The sequence below is a fragment of the Vidua macroura genome, chromosome 7 (genome assembly GCF_024509145.1).
Source record: "Vidua macroura isolate BioBank_ID:100142 chromosome 7, ASM2450914v1, whole genome shotgun sequence".
NCBI lineage: Eukaryota > Metazoa > Chordata > Aves > Passeriformes > Viduidae > Vidua > Vidua macroura.
In genome coordinates this window covers 24,356,068-24,373,824 of record NC_071577.1, presented here as the reverse complement: position 1 = coordinate 24,373,824, position 17,757 = coordinate 24,356,068, and the positions used below count along the sequence as shown (strand labels likewise).

General features: G+C 38.1%; 1 protein-coding gene across 4 annotated transcripts in view; it reads right to left on the bottom strand.

Moving 5' to 3' along the window:
• RBMS1 (RNA binding motif single stranded interacting protein 1) overlaps positions 1 to 17,757 on the bottom strand; it is a 143,423-nt gene that overhangs the window by 48,188 nt on the left and 77,478 nt on the right. For all 4 annotated transcript variants that reach the window (XM_053982103.1, XM_053982104.1, XM_053982105.1 and 1 more), the window contains exon 2: positions 17,496 to 17,671. In XM_053982103.1, coding sequence (XP_053838078.1) covers positions 17,496 to 17,671 — 176 coding nt within the window. The remainder of the gene's footprint in view (positions 1 to 17,495; positions 17,672 to 17,757) is intronic.

Genomic DNA, 17,757 nt, shown 5'->3' with positions numbered 1-17,757 from the left:
TCCTTCTGCTCTTGCTTTGTAGAGATGTGAATAACCTCTATCCATTCCTTAGAAGCTGAGAGAAATTCAACAACAAAGAGTCCCGTTAGCATCCTACACCTATTTTTATTACCTTTTCCAGAGGGTTTTCAATCAATTTAGTCCTTATTGCACAACAAATTGATTACTTTAAAAGCAAGACCCTGCACAATGTTCTTTTATTTAGCACAGCTGAGGAAGACTTTAGGTTTTAATGTCTCTGGACATTTTTAACATTTCAGAAATATTACAGCTGACTCTAAAGCAGCTTTCCCAATGTGGCTTTCTAGTGTCTTAATGAACAGACTTTCAACAGCTGCTTGCAGAGGTGTGTTCTCTGTCAATCTTAAATCAACAAATATGTAAGGCATGTTTATTTAGTTTTACTTTATAAGGTTAAGAATGTTGCAATATGTGGAAAAGCAGTTATTCTTTATTACTATGATGACACAGCGGGGTGGGGGGGGAAGAAATTAAAAATAAGTATGTACACATACACACACATGCACACCCACTCCCAGCAAAAAGCTTTTGGAGTTGGAGGGGAAGGCTCTTGCATTATGCCCTGTCAGGCATCAAGAAGAATTCTGCTGAAGCTACTCTGAGGAAAAAACCACAACAGCTGTACAATCAATTTTAAAAGAGATTTTAAAATGCAAGTATAAAAATCTTTACATTAGGATTTGTGGGGTTTTTTTGGTTTTTTTTTTTTTTTTTGTTTTTGTTTTTTTTTTGTTTTTGTTTTTGTTTTTGTTTTTTTTTTATTTAAAAGAAAGAAAAAGGCAAATTCTGAAGGATGAACCTGTAAGTTCTATTCTAGGCTCTGACAAGTTTATCAGTATCTGCAGCCTTAGCCTCTCCACTGAGGATGTGAATTCAGATACTTGGCAGAGTTATGATTAACAATCACCCTCTCTTCAGGGAGAGATTTTTGTCAAAGCCCTTAATTTTGGCCTATCCTTGCTCAGCTGCAACATGATTTTTACTACTAAACATATGGCACCTAATTTCCATTTAATCTTCCATAGGCTAACAAGAGAATGCTGCTCAATGTTATGGTAGGGAGAGAAAACAGCTCCAGACACAGAAAAAGGAGAGGGCAATAGCAGCTAAAGTGGCAGAGTTGACCTCTTGCTCTGCACTGGAGATCAGCTTTCATATTTCACAGACACCTAAAGATTCTCATCAACCTAATGACTCTTATAAAAGCCAGAATAAAAACATGCTGGTCCTAAATTTGTTGATTGCATAGCTGTTTTAACTGTAGACACAAGACAAGTGACACACTCTGTCACATGCTGTGAAGAAAAATGGAATTTCAAGCAACAAATTGTGAAAAATGATCCTGTTCTGTGCTTCTTGCCGCCTCTGCCCCTGCAGTAACCCAACCTGACTTCTGACAAGCTGAGGTGATTTTGCATAATCTCTGAACCATCTGCTAGGCTATCTGTCAGTTCAGTAGCCTTGTTACTTTACAGTTTATAGGTTAAGCAGGATAAATAACCTATCAGAAACACAAACAGATTTGCCTCTTTCACACACTTTGAAGTGCAAGTATTGTCTAAGTAATCATAGCTTGCTTACTCCTAAATGGAAGGAAAAGAAAATAAAAATCAAAGTAATCCATCTATTCTTTCAAAAAAGGAAACTGTTTATTATAATCTTCACAGTTTATGAAATCAATAGCACAGCAAAACTAAAGTGATTTTTCCTAACTAATTTTTGCCTACAGTTTTAGGAGATTTTTCTCTTTACCCCTTTAGAAACACACATATGAAGTATTTTTAGCTGTGTAAACTATGCAGAGTTATGGTTTTCAAACATCTGTTTGCAGGGACACAATTGCTGGTTAACATTAAAAGTGCTGTTTCCTGCCAAAGATCCATTGAATTTGTTAACCAATGAGTGAAAGACCACTCTGGTTTTCCTTATAAATTATGTGGCATTGTTCCTTTGAGAAAAATATTTAAATATGCAGTGATGTGTGCAAATCAGATAGAATGGTTTAGAAACTAATTTGCTACTATTCTGCTTCTAATATAGGATACTGTAATTTATGTGAAGTGCTCTTCCACTGAAAGCATTACAGAAAGTTTCACTGTAAGACACAGAACTGAGGAGCCTTTGTATGAAAATAGTTTGCAGTTATTCAGATAGTCACAAACAATAAATCTCAGAATTATCATAAATTATCATAACTCAACTAATATGCATTAAGATGATCCAAACAAGAAGTTGCCAGTAAATACTACAACATCAGAAAAATCAAGGAGTCTGCTTCTCAGTGTCTGCCTCACAAAGCAGGCTGCATTTCCTAATCTCTACTGTCCAGCATCCAGTTCAGCAGTTCTGGAGAACCCTGACTTTACAAAAAGAAAAGAAAAAGAAAAAGAAGAAAAAAAAAAAAAAAAAAAAAAAAAAAAAAAAAAAAAAATTCAATTAAAAGATACTTGGAATTCTTGGCTAACTCACTTTTAGTACTACCATCACTCTTACTTAAGAAAACATAGTATCATCTACATTTTCTGCAGCAATTTGCATGTGCAACTACTAGGCTATTCAAGTATATGGGAAGAGGTTACAGTTTCCTACTGTTAAAAGATGGAAGAACAAAACCATGTTATTTTAAGAAAGCAAGTGGTCTCACCCTGTTGTTTTCTTACCCTAGTGCTATAGAATGGACACAAATTATGTACTGAAAAAAATCCGCATTTTTCACCCAACTGAAAGCTTGAAACAATATTATTATTTGCAAATAAATGATCATAGTTTCTGTGGCTCACAGAAAGAATATAAAAGACATGAGAGCATAGGGTTTCACATGGGCACAAAAGATACAGCTTTTTTTTTTAAATAATAATTCATTTGCAAGCATAACAAGAAAGTACCAAAAAGGTTCACATTGCAAAGCTGAAATGTTGTTTCTACAGTCTAGTGATTTTTTTATCCTTTTCTTTATACTGAGAAATGATCACTACTCAGGACAATGATTTGAGAGGATGAGAAATTAACCCAGATGAATGCTAATATGTATTTATAAGCTGAGCTCATGGCAGGTCTGCAGATGTGCATGTATTGATTTACCACTGCTTGCCATTTTAATCTGAAGGTACAGCAGTGTTTCCACACTCAGCCATAAATCTTGGCAAATTTCAGCCTCACTGATTTTGCAGAGCCTACACTAACAGCTTGAAAGAATCAAACTATGAAGACATAACAGAGCAGTTCTTGTTATTCATAACTCTTTCCTCTTCCCTCTGTTAAACAGTAGAGACCAGCTTGGGAGCATAAATGAGTCTCTCTACCTGAAGACATTTTATTTTTCAATTCCTCCTCCTCCATTCAAGGAAGCCAAATTCAGTCATTGTCAGTATATGATGCATTGACCATTATTTTGGTTATTCCTAAGCATATTTCTTTTTCTTGTGGGAGGGAATTAAGGAAAAGGCAAAGGGAAAAAAAAAATTATCTACACTTCCCAATAGTTTTTCTCTTGTTTAGACAGAACAGTATAAATCAAAATTATTTTATCCTTTGGCTACAAGCTTAGCTAGTGTGAGATTGCCTCCTCTCTGGATAGATAGGCAGACACCTATTAATACTACAAGCCTACATACTTGCAAAAGACTACTCTTTAATTTATTCTTGCATATCAATTTCATTTCTGGTGAAGGTTGCTAACCAAGTCTTATACACTCAGTTTAAACAGATGATGCCTCAAGGAAGCCATCAGTCTAGAAAATCATGAGATTGAGGACTGCCATAAAAGGGCACTTTCAACCACATCCCATTTCCCAAGCCCTGATCCATCTGCCAACTCTGAACTACAAAAAACTGTTTCACATTTTGTGAAAATTACATATTAAAAAAATACATACATATATATGTACATGCATACATAATGTTTTTTCTTGCACTGAAGATGTTTTGTTGCTGGTATAATGCCTAGCATTGATAACTTTTTTTAAATATACCAACATATTTTGTATGCTTTCCTTCTTGTTTTGTAACATGAAGACAACTGAAAAGCCAACAGGATTTTCAACGTGTCCTGCTGGGTTAAAGTACACTATACATAAAGATAACTGTTTGTCCTTACCTCTATCTTGCACTAATTTAACACTTCATCTCAGAAAGTATTGGCTGCCTCTCTTTGGTCTGGAAGGCCAGAGAGGGAAAGTCTCAATACGTTCAAATAACTTCCAGTTTCTCTGAACTGCATTTTACAGTGATTCTTCTATGAAATACTCATAGTAACATCCTGCTTTCAATAGCTATTCTATACTGGGATTAACACCTTGTAATGAAGATACTACAATAAATAAAGTACGAACTCCTTTAATTTTTGGTAACTTAATGTCAATCTTATTAGAAGAGAGCTAAATGGACAAATTACTCAAAATCATTGCTAAGCCTTCCAGATACCCTGTCCCCTTAATAGCATGGCATGTAGACTTTATCTCTATTTGAATCTGCTTCTGTAGTCTCAAGTCCCAGCTGCGCTGAATAGCAAATAACTCCATTTCAATAGGGAAGATGGCTGTACTAAAGTAGCTCTCTCCAGGGGTCAATATATATCAGAAGGGCATTTAAGTGGCTGTATGTTATTGAGCAGCAACATCAGTTCACATATTATTGATTGTAACTGCACAGCTCTGTTGAAAAGATGCCTGCAGTAGTATTAAGTGCTGAGACAGGGATAGAGGAGTGTTATGCATTAAAAAAAATACTATCCATCTGTTGCCAAATTTTAGATAGATGAGCAATCACAAGCTGTAACACAAAATCTAAAGCGCAACCTCTGTGGCTGATGCGTCAGGGTCATATTCAGTGACAATTCCTCAGTTTCACACTGCTTAGATCGTCTTTTGAATATTGACTGAAGCAAGCAGGAGGCAGAGTTTGATTTCTGCAATTTTGCAAAGAGTATGTAATAGATACTTACATGGAAATCTGCTTTTGGTAGCTTAAATAGACCCTTTTCTTTAAAAACGTCATTAACCTGTTCTGATCCCATCACTGCAGCAGCCCAGGACAATGGAAGCCCTCTGGAAGCACTGCACCATCAGCCCACTGAGCCCTGAGTTGCAGCCAGGGCTGCAGTCCCACGCCCTGGGCACCACCAGACTGCCCTGCAGAACACACAGAGCCAGCTGAACCTCACGTGATCCCCAGCCCCACATCTCCAGTGACTTTTGCATAATGACCATGGCAAATGGAAGGGTAAGTGCAGTGTCCCAGACTGCACTTTTGGCAATGCGCCCAAGGAAGCAGTTGGATCACTGGGCTTCACAGTGAAGTACACAGACGACAGAGGTTAATCCTGGCCTAGCAGGGAAAACTCAACCCAAAAGCATTAGTGCAAAGCAGGGAGTCAGCTGGGCTCAGAGAAAATTAGGATCCTCCATTTGGCTGTGTCAGCTGCAAACCTGGGTGGAAACTACATTAAGCAGAATAAGATATACAGTCAAAGTTTCTTAAAAGGAGCATCTGTGGGAATTTCACAAACCCAGAACATCAGCAGCCACAGAAGGGACTAGTCAAACCCACATTCTTATACAGAGTCAAGAAAAATCAATCAAACACTGCATGACTGCAAAGTTGACAGCAAGCCCAAAGTCAGTAAAGTCTATCCATATCACCACCTTGCTTGAACAGATTCAACATTATATGCCAGCAAGGAAGCTTGTATGACATGATGACAGTGTTTCTGGGCTTTGCAGACCTTTTTGTTTCAGAGAGCCTGAGATGACTATCTCTTTGCCTGCAAGAGGGCAGCAGAACAAGCTTTTCTCTTAGAAGTGATAAAGTACAGGAAAGAAGCTGTAACTTCTGAGGATGAATCTTTATACCTACACTCCAAGTTTTAAAATAATTAGTTTTCTAAATTTTCCAATCAATTTAATTAAACAAGATGCTTAAAGCAATTCAAGTAGAAACCTTAAAATAGTTTATATGAAAATCACTCAGGGGCAGGGAAATGCAATGGATACAATTATCACATAGGAAAAGACTGAGAATGGAAAGAGGCAAAGGCTATACACAGTGTCAGAGAGCCACCCCCTAGCAAAGAGTTAAATAGTATCTAGGTCACTCTAAAGTCTTTCCTGCACACCCTCAGCTCACTGCATATCGGAAATGCTGTGTGGGAAGGCCAGGGAAATAAACTCACAGACCAAGTATGACTCAGACTGCAGTAATTTAATGATACTTTTATTCCCTTAAATTATCTTTGGGATTAAAAGAATCCACACCCTTAACAGGGAACCAAATCACAATGAAAGGAAGAAACCACAAATTAACAGATCTTAGTGTTAACAAAGGTATCTAGAAACAAATTAATTATTAATGGCAAGGAGCAAACCTCTCCTATAACATACTATATGGTCACAACAGCAGAAGGTAAAGAATTTGAACCCCAGTCAGATGTTCTTCTGAAAGCCTAGTGAGGATGATCTCAGCAACAGGAATGTCAGAGAACTGCTTGCCAAAAAAATAAAGAACTGTCATAGCCAAATACTGACCTCTACCACTAGGGGAAAGCAACTTGAGCAAAACAGCCTCAGATTTCCTCCATCACTGATGAGGAAGTTAACTCAAGAGTTAACTCAAGAGCTGTCAAATATCTTTGGCACAAGCATGAACAGAAGTATTGAGTCCTAAAGAAAGCAGAACACCAGTGACCCAGATCCAAATACAAATCCAGAAAAGTTCTTGAGGAAAAACTAAATTTCTTGTGAATTCTCTTCCCCTGAATAAAGCAAAAGTTTGGAAAAGACACTAGTGAGCAGAGGAGAACACTGCCCTCAGAAATACTTCCTCCTGACTACAATACAAAATTCTGAAAATTTACTCTTTCCTCTGCACTTTAAGCTGCCTCCCCATCTCTCACTTATGGAAACAAAAGAAGGCACGGTAACTACCAGAAAATGATGAGCAAATCTGAGATGCCCTAGATGCACTCAGATATCTTCTATCACAAACACTTGAAAATCTTCATAGAGAGGAACAGAAATTTATTTCCCCTTTTTCATGGCAAAAAAATTAACTAATTTTGTTGTGGTGACATAAATAGCAGTGAATGCCCTTTTCAGTAGAGTTTCTATTAGTATATTATTATACCATTCTAAAGAATTGAGCATCTGGCTTCACAGCTATATATTTAGATGTACTCTGCTCTGTTTCTAATTAAACTATTCTTTTTTAATCCCGTGAGATAAAGAAACGAACAATGTTCCCAAAACCTATATCCACCAGTAGCATACTGTTCAGTAACCAGTTACCTTTAAAAGTCAAGTTTTGCTTCTGCTCACCTTTCATACAGAGCTACATCCAGACCAGTGAGCCTGTGCTCCTCACATTATCACCTCGACCTCAGTTCAAGTGTTAGATGGGAAACAGTTGATCAGTGGCAGTCAGAGCTGTCCCCTCTTCCTGGGAGGGCCACTCTCAAAATATTTAATGACATTTGTGAAAATGCAAAATTCAGAGTGAGTGTCCTAGACTTCAAAGAGAATTAACAAATATATAATTCATTAAGAAATAAACAAAATGGGTGGAAAAAACCTTCAGAATTTCCCATGGAACAAAGTAATATGCAATTCACTTGGGAAGAACAGAGGACTGGGACATGTTCTTGTGTATTTTTAAAATGTCATAACTTAATATTTGGAAGTTGTTCAAAAAGAATTGATCCTAATTTACATTTAAAAAGTACATTCATGCTGAGGCCTTTGTATGATGATGGACTTTACAGCAGCAGTCCTGGCTTAACAGTCTTTTGCTGCTAGTACTGCACCTCTGTTCCGAAATGTGGAAGCCCTGTTAGCTGTCACAGAGAAAAAGGAACAGAGAGCAAGACTTTCCCTCTCATTATTTGAGATCTTCAAAATGTAGCACACAGACTTTTGGCAAGAAATCGGCCTTAGCGATAAAAACGATAAAAAACATGCAGCTTCAAGTATGGGAAATGTAAGAGTTTGAATACAGGATCTCTGAGGAGAAGGGGCAGGAAAGGCAAATGATTTACAAAGAGACCTTTCCAGATCAACAGTACCACAAACAGTGATGAGGGAAAGGAAATGCACACTGCTACATCAGCTCAGCTGGATACCACACCATGCTGATACCCTCAGGCCTTGAAGGGAAAAAGTCTCTCTTCTCTCTGCCAAATGTCTTCTCCAGAACTCAGCCAAGGCTTTCAGGATTAACACTGGGGAGATTTCTACCTGGGGTACTGCACAGCTACAGGTTGAAAAGAAGAAACCACAATGCCAAAAGAATCAGACATTGTAGAGTTCACCTGGCACTCTGCACTGAGGTAGCTGAAAGCTCAGCCCTCACTACCAGATAAACCCTCCATGCACCCTCTGGAGCAGGGAGTGCTTTTGAATCCCAGCGCTGGCAGCAGGAGCAGTGTCCCAGGAGTCCCAGGCACTCTGGGCTTTCCAGGATCGGGCCTCTGGGAGCACAGTGCACACAGACAGTTTCAGTCAAGCTTGCCATCACCTCTGGGGCATGGGGAAGCATTTCTGTTTGCCAGCACAGCAGTCCCTTTGGGCTTTGATATATACACTAAATGAAATTATATACTGAACTATAAAACCGGGCTTGTCTCCAGGCTCCAAAAGCTCTTCAGTTACCCTTTCAGCAAAGTCCTTGAAACCAGGAGTAAGTAGTTTGGATCTTTTTCAGGTCTTTAGCTTTATTTCTGACATTAAGAATTTGCAAATAAAAGATATGAGGTTTCTCATGTATCTATACTACCCTGTATGAAGCTCTTTTCTTACAATTTTAGATCTTTTATTAACATAACACTTATTTCACTATTGCATTCACTCAGACGTTAAAGTCCTTATTAATGCAGCAGAATAATTGTTGATACTTTGAGAAGACTTGTGAAAGCTTATTAGTAAGCCAAAAAGCAGCACTAGGATTAGAAATATTAATAATGTGTAAAACCTAAGCCCACAATGTTTTCCTAGGAAAAAATACTGACTCAGACTCTGTCTTCTAAAGTTAACATATAAAATTACGCAACTGCACAGAATATGGAAAACAAGCATTCAAGAAGAACACACATTTTAGGCTAACATATTTCAGTTAAGATGGCCAAAATGATTAAATTAAATGTAATTATTTATAACCAAAAGTGAAGTTACACACATTTTGGTGGATACTTTTCCTCTCCTGGTAAAATAAGAAGAGAAGAAATGGAAATGTAAGGGGCAGGATAGGAATACAAATCAGAACATATTTCTTCCACTGCAATTGATTCTGTAAATGATTAACTCAACTCACACAGATTATTTCAAGTAGAATATTTGTACTAGTAACAGTGTCAAAACAGACCCCAAATTGAAGTCTTCTCTTTTTGAGTTTTCATTGGTGTTTTTTTGCTCTATGTCCATGTATCATAACATTATCAATATTCAAATTAAAATTTGACTTTTTTCCCCCAGGTACAGCACATCTATCTACAAAGATCAGACATTTAAATGATGGAGTGCTAATTCTTCTCTCAGTAATCCTTAATGATTTCATTTTCTACAGAGTTGGTCTGAGCCTTGTGTAAGGCAACTGCTCAAACTGGACTGAGGTAGCTGACATTTTCTGAATGTGAAAACAGGGTAAAATTTTAGGAGTTGTGGGGAAAAAAAAACTAGGATTAAGTATCGAGGATCCACATTCTGTGGAGGTTTTTTTAAAGATAAAGACTGTTTTTTTCTATTTCCTCAGTTACATATTTCATTGGAGGTAGCAGGATCTGAATTTAATTAATTAAATTAAATAATTAAATCTAACTAGTTTACCTATATTTGCTAATGCTTTTATTCTGCAGGTAAATATGAATATTTATTATGTGGGTTGCAAGGTGTTTAGGGCTGTTGTTTCTCAATCCTAAATGTAGCTCAGCAATAATGTGGGTAAAAAAAGGTTAAAAATTAGTGGCCTTATAACATGTCAACATCAGATGGCCCAATTTTTAAATTCAAGGAGTTAGCATTACAGAAATCAGAGCTAAGGACAAGGAATTTTTAGCAAACAAAGTCAAGACTTCGCAAGATTTCTACAAGTTATGTGAAACCACAGGAGATATTGGACATTGGATATGAGAGTCTGCTTGCAAATACTGATCCTGATTTCTATGCTGAATGGTTTCCTGAAGAAAAGGACAAGCTTGATGTAAGCACACTGAGGTCAAAACCAGCTTGGGCTCTAAGCTGAGTCAATTCTGGACTGGTTTCTGCCTGCCTAAGAGGTTTCTGACAGAAGGGGCAGTTTTTGGCATCATGGAACCCACCAAAAAGCCTAATTAATACTTGTTAACATTTTTAGTAGTCCACTGGAATTAAACTATCCCCTTCAAAATGTTCTTGAATTACTGGTTATTCCAATGAATAACTGCTGCTATGACTTCCCATCTGTGTCAGGTCCCTGCCATTGTGGAGCTGGGGACTGGGACCCTGATCAAAGACATTCCAACAGCTGCCACTGGACATTTCTTTCCTGCAGCTCTGCGGTTGCATCTCTGCACAACAAATACCCCGTCCTGCACTACCAAATCAGCTTCTTGTTTTCCAATAAGAGATTTTCAATGGTGGTAACTTTTACCAAATCTGTTTTCCTAGTGCTTCTTTTACAAGCAGCTGCGGCTGAAACATTCCTTCCACTCTCTTCCCCTCCCTCGCCCCCACTTCCTCAAGGAAATTCCATGGGATCACCATTCCTCTGGCCCCACACTGCAACAAAACTCTCATCTCCCAGGGGACAGAGAGTTTTGCAATCACTGGATCTCCACATCTGCGAGCACAGGGCAAACACAGAGTTCGCGTCTGTATTTGGATTACTTGTTTTTTAAACAATGTGCTGAGGGGAACTGCTTTTAAGTTAGGCTAAACGAAATACTGACTTAGAAAAACCACCATCTTTGCTTAATTAAAAAATGGAAAGAGAAAATTAAAACTATATTAGTTTTAAATTCGAGGCTTGTCAAGAAACTATCTGCATCTGGAGGATAGGACAACTTTTTTACCTTTCTCTTAACTACAATTTCCCTGAAAATATCTATGGGTCCCTAATAATATTCTACATGAAAGCATTACTGTAAAAAGACACCCTGGAACTTCTCAGAGAGAATTACAGTGTAGATTTCATTTGATCATGAATGTAAAGCTGTCTGAATTTTATTTCTAGCTAATTAAAGTCCAGATATTGAGGGGAAGATAAAGAGTCTTCCTTTGCATCATGCCAGGCTAGACACTTCATAACATGACTGCTGAAATCCGTTGCTAAACAATAAAGGAAATGACTATTTAAACCAAACATCACATCTCCAGACCAATCGCAGTTCCCATGCTACTTGTTGTGGCAGTCAAGCCCTGACAAAAAGGAGCATTTCAGCTTCTACACCAGGCCTACATCTCTCCAGTGCTTCTGGCAAAAGGAACACACAATAATGAATTCTATTTCTTTATAGCTGTAGAAATGGGATACATATTTTTGACAGCAACTTTTCAGAAGATCACCAGCTCAGACCAGCAGAGCCGGTTTACACACCACAGTGGCAGGCCACTCCTCCTCTGACAGTTTGCTGGTTGAGAAACCGGGTGCATCAGCTGGGCAGAACACAGTGGAGATGAGCTAAAGCGCGTCCCTGGGCTCCTGTGGGTGTTTCCCTACTGTGTTCCACACCACTGCACAGGCAACAGCACTGGCACAATCAGTGAATACATGCAGGGAACACACCTCCACTATCCTTGGGAGTACGTTTGCTCTGAAGAGCAGAACTGAGTGAAAAGTGCAGTTAAGGAAAACCTACTGCAGGTAACACAAACCCCAAAGCATGACATAGTCCTTGAACAGGGAATAAAGGTAAAACATGATGTTGGTATACAATTGAGCTGAACAGTACAAATCACATACTGCTCAATCACTAAGGAATCTATCTTCTCCTAGATCCAAATGCTATTCTGTAAACTGAGTGTTATTTATTCAGATGCGTACGCAGTCATACTGTTTTTAAAAATGCACACATAACTCTGAAAAAAAGAAATTTGCAGGGGACTTCTTTCTACCCTAAAAAGGTAGAACAATAGAGAGGCTCCTGCTACAATACAATCAGTATTAATACTGTTCTCAAAGGGAACAGTTTCAGAGACACTGATGTATCACATTTAATTATATGACATGAAATCATATTCCACATAATTATGAATCCAATATCTCACTGCAGCCAGCAAACCATAAAAGAAAAATGCAAGAAAATGGAGAAAAAAAAGGAAAAAGGAATAAAGAGAAAATACTTTAAAGAGAATTGGAGAAGTTAGCTTTGAAAACTTCCATTCCACATCCACTTAGCCACACCATTTATCTAAAGGGGTTGTGTTCATGTGCTGTAAGTATTTCTAAGCAGCAATGACCTGCCCAGATCACTCTCCCAAGGAGTTAAATGCCAGACATGTTCAGACTATTTTCTAAAGTCCAGCCTTTTTTTTTTTTCTAATGAGGTATGCTGAGTAAAATTAACAAATTTCTTGATCTTAAATGACCGCAGTGGTGCCAGCTCCCTGCTACAGCAAATGCCTGAGCTCCAGTTCACCTCTTTTCAGTCCTAAGTATGTTTGAAGGAGATGAGAAATGGCAACATGGGAGAGGTCACAATTACACAGCAAAGAACATGGAAATATTAATATGTTAATGAATGTCACATGACAATGAAAAATACGTCTTTTATTAAGAACAGGGCACTGAAACAACTTTCAAGTTATCTTGCCTGAACACAGGGAAACGTTGGAGCATATAACTAAGTACGTTTTGGAAACAAAGCTGTATATTACATCTGGGTCATATGTTTCAAGCAAACCATTAGCCTGCCAGTTGTTTCAGCTATGCCTGTGTTCATGATGCTGAGTATTTAGCAAGGAACCCTTAAATAACTCTCTCAACAAGACAGGTGATTTCAGAATGCACATATGCAAAGGCAGCCACTTCAAGGTTCTGTTTCTGTGTGCAGACCATCCTGGCACAGAACAATGGCCTGCTGTGGTAATTCTATATTTTGTTATCTTAAAGCAGTTGCTTTCCTGAATGTAATCCCATTAAAAATCCACAGTATGACCCTACAGTGATAACTTAAGGGGGAAAGCCAACTAAGTGAAACTGTCCAGAGGAAAAAGTGATTTCAAAAATATCATACAGACTACAAACAGCTTGATACAAGCAGCACAGTGTGAGAAATCAGCCTGGAAGGGAAAATATCAAAGGGTGGGCTGACCAGATGATTTATGCTGAACTGAACAGAGGAGACTTGGGTTAAGCCTCAAAGCTTGAAATCTCACCCAGGGACTGGGGATTGTCAGGAGGATGAAGGGTCTGCTGCATCATCCTCATTTAATGATGTACATTTCACAAAAGGAGGTTTCTGAAGAAACAGCATTACACAGACACAATGCTGCTGCAGGCCAGCAAGTAAATCATAAGCTAGACAGTGGAAAGTACAGGGCTTTGGAACCATGTGGCTTCAGCATAAAGGTCATCCTCAGCAAAGCACAGTGCTTAGTGAGAGTCTGGAAAGCACCTAGAAAACATGTCAAAGCAAGTTACAAACTCCTGACTGAATCTGCTAAGACCCAATCACGCAAGTCCCTAATCAGATAAGCAGGCTCAACAATTTCAGTGAATAACTGGAATGGATTTAATCTTGTATCTTCAGATCCAGATATTCAGTAAGTTAAAATAAATTACTAAGAGTCACCAAATAAGAAAGTATAGCTAAAGCCTAAATAATATATTCAAAACCCATCAGAAGAGCTGAAGAAAACATATCAAGTACTGATATCCACACAAGGAGAAGAGAGTGCAGTTAAGCTGAAGTAAACACTGCTTCAGCAACCCTGTCAGACAAGCTCTTCATGGCAGAGGGTTGCTCAGTGCAGCAGATCATCCCATGTAATGGCACTCCATGGTTGTGAAAAGAAACCACACAGCAGCGTCAGGCAGCTTCCTGCAAACTTTCCCAAACCACACTGGCTCCTGTCCTCTGCTCCTGTCCTATTTAGCTGATTGCTCCTGTCCAGCCTCCCACAGAAAAGACAGGATCTGTGGGCCACTGCATTGATTGCTTTGGCTACTCCCACATACCTGATGGGAAGCTCTTATGGCCAGGACTGACTCATATCATGTCCCCCTGACACTCCTCTGGTTCTGGGCTGAATGTTATGGCATCTTGCGACAAACAATACCTACTTTAGTCCTCCCCACACTTCTGCCTCTGGCTCAATTGATATGAAGAAATTTTGTTTCTCAATGCAGAACTGGAGAAGCAGGCTCAAGTTTGAATGAACTATTCAGAAACATGGCAGCTTCAGTTCCCACACAAAAGCCAGAAATACGCTCTGAAAAACAGCCATGCTCCCAAACCCTCACAATAAAAACATAATGTGCTCTTTTCAACTAGGAAAAGAGGAAAAGAGCTTCACCTAATAGAAAAACAGAAAGGACCAATCAGTTGAAGGTGGAGACAGATTTGTAGACACGTATACTGACAAATTCTGCTCTTGCCAGGAAAATACTTTTCCACAAAGCTGGTGAATGTTTGTTCACTGTGTTCATAAATACTGCACAGCTGTGCTACAACAGGAGTGCAAGCCCAGGACTTCCATAATTGACAAGGGTCTTTTCTCGTGATTCACCAAAAAGGACTAAACAAAGTAAAAACATGGCCAAAATTATCACTGCTTTCATGACAAGAACTAATGCACATCCTGACTAAATCAAATAAAATTAACAGTGTAACAATCCCCCACACAAGAATCCTGTAGATTATTCGAGCTCGTATTCTGAGGGATTCTGCCAAAAGCAATCTTTCTCTACTATAACTATCATTGAAAATAACTTTTCAGTAGAGTATATATGATACAAATCCATAATGATCAGAAGGAAAAATCTCTGCAGATGGGATGTTTCTGGTACTTGCAGTGACAATGATCTTTTTCAACTATTATTTCCTCAAGCCACAGGTGTTTCTCTGTCGTGTCTGACATCGGCCAAAAGACACAAAACAAGCCAGTGATCTTTTTATGTATATCCTCCAAAAACTGCTAATTGCTAGCCAGCAAGATCATTTCTACAAAATGCAGAGCAGCCTTTCTATCCATTCGTAGCATCAAGCACTGCAGTGGACACCCTCTTAGATAGCAGGACCCACTCTATATGGAGAAAAGGAGCTAAAATTACTCTAAAAACCTCTCAGTAAAAACTTAGGAATTTGAAAATGGCTAAAAAAATATTTCAGAGACCTGGAGTAAACAACAGTTTCTTTATTGACTTCTGTGTGTCCAAGATTCTATCTCCATTTATTTTGTCCTATCTCAGCTTAAACAATGAATATGGCAGGCTCACTTTCAAGAATATCTTGCCTTCTACATCCCAAAAGCTTAGGCAGATTTACAAGAAGGAAAAGGTTTGCATCTGAACTTCCCATGGTCTACAAAAGTGGATTACTGAGCTACGGTTAACAGGGAGAGAGCTGCCATTTCTATCTTACTGCCAAATCCAGTTAGCTGCTAAGGGATTATGTTGTCCAACCTAAAGTTTCTGGACATCTCACTAGCTTCCTCAGCAGACACTGAGAATTTTGAGACAATCTCCTTTCCTCTTAAGTAAAATGCTTAGGAGGGAAATATCTCACAGGAATAAATGTCATGACCTTCCACATCTGTAAATTCACATCAGAATTGATTTAACAAGTTCATGGCTGAAGTTTTTGCCAGTTCTTTATTTATACAATTTATGCTATTCCAACTACAATTATATATTGAACAGCAACAACAAAATTGGAATCTTTGGTATTTAAGAGGAAGGTGACCAGTTACAGCAAATTATTGAAAATATTTTTTTCTAGGCTGTTCATGCATCAGTGACATCTGAGACTGTGCAAACCAAAATGTCTTCAGAAAGAGACTAAGGAGCTATAATAATCACTGCACAAATAGTAGTTACTGGGGTGGCTCCAGTGCAAAATAACCTCACAGCTCTGTCCTGACATAACATGAGTGCATAGGCCAAGGTTTCTTCATCAGTTCAAAAGACAAAAACAGGAATGAAAAATCCACTTCTGTAAAACATGCATTTGCAACTAAAATTCAAGTTACAAGAGGTCATTGTCACATGGGAAGCTGTAAAAATGCTTAATTTATCAACAAGCCTTTTCAAAGACTGATTATCTATTCTCTTCTCTGCAAAAAACAAGGATTTCATTTGCTGTTGGAGAAATGAGCAAATAGAACTTGATTCTTTAAAGACCTGAGAGCAAGTTATTTTTATTATAATACTAAGATGACTTATACGTGACTACTACCCTGCAAGTCCAATTTCTTTAAAATTAAAAAAAGAAAATCCCCTCTATAAATTAGGTATCAGATTTTTTTGCAGTATTCAAAATCAAAGGTACTTCACATAAGCTTGGATTCAAAATTTACAGGTTTTGCTATTGATTTTTCTTACTTGTGTTGTGTTCTATTTTTGTATACTCCTAGTTAGTTATCTGCCAAATGGAACATAAAATTATTTTTAAAATTTCAGACAGTAGCATTATATACAAATATTAATAATTCTTCCTCCAAAATGGACAGATTTGGATGTTTTCCTACATGTAGTATTGACAATTTAGCTGAGTACTTTTGATTTCAAAATAATCCAGACAGTGCACTACAAATTTCAGAAGTACTAAGACATTTTTAAAATCCAGTAAAACATTTAAGGCAGGTGATTTTAAACAGTGTATAAACAACCCAACTGCACAGTCTTTTGATACATAAACCATATTTGAAAGTAAGAGGCACATGCTGCTGTAAAAATTAAAAACAGAACAAATAACTCTCATAAGCAAAAAAAGTCTTAGGTTAACAACATTGTCTAAAAGCCCTCTGCTAAACCAAGTCTAACCAGAACTTCAGCCACTAGAGAGGAGTCTTACATGGACCAGCTATTTCTAATAATAAAAAAATAACTGTGCAGTAAAGTACAGTCATAAATTAGCGTGAAACTAGGATAAGCCTTCAAATGCACATTATAGTTTACAGTGATTCAGAACAATTACTCAAGTTTGTACCAACAGATTATCTCAGCAGTGAACAGAGGAGACCCTCTATGCAGGTTCTCAATAGCAAGTTTCACAGTTAGGTATTAATTTTATCTGTGATTTCAACAGCACAATGGGTAATCACAGCTTTTATGAAAGCTGTGGGTTGCTTCAGTTCACTACTGTATTCTCACTTTGTTTGCTTCTCCAAAGCATCAAACAATCTTTTCCTTCTGATTGTTAACAAAGTTGAAACCTGCCACCATATCACAGCATGAGGCTGTTTGTTTATGAACCTGGTTTTCTTCCCTCATAATCCAAACACTCATCTTGGGTACCTACTACAAGCCTTTAAGGTATGACATTATAATTTACATTTAAACATAGTACTTACGGTTGGCATAGCTTTACCAGGTCCTGATCAGTGGTGTTTGGAGGCAGTGCTCTGATGTAAAGGTTAGTTTTACTTAATTGATCCCATCCTGAGTTGCTGCTGCTACTACTGTTGTTATTACTGCTGGTGGTGCTGGGACTAGGAGGAGCCATTGGGTGGGCTGGTACAATGGACTGCTGCAAAGGAAAAAGCACATTAGAGTAAAGTACAGGTAGCAATCACAGCATGCACATCAGCTACAGCAGCCTGGTTACCATTTGGA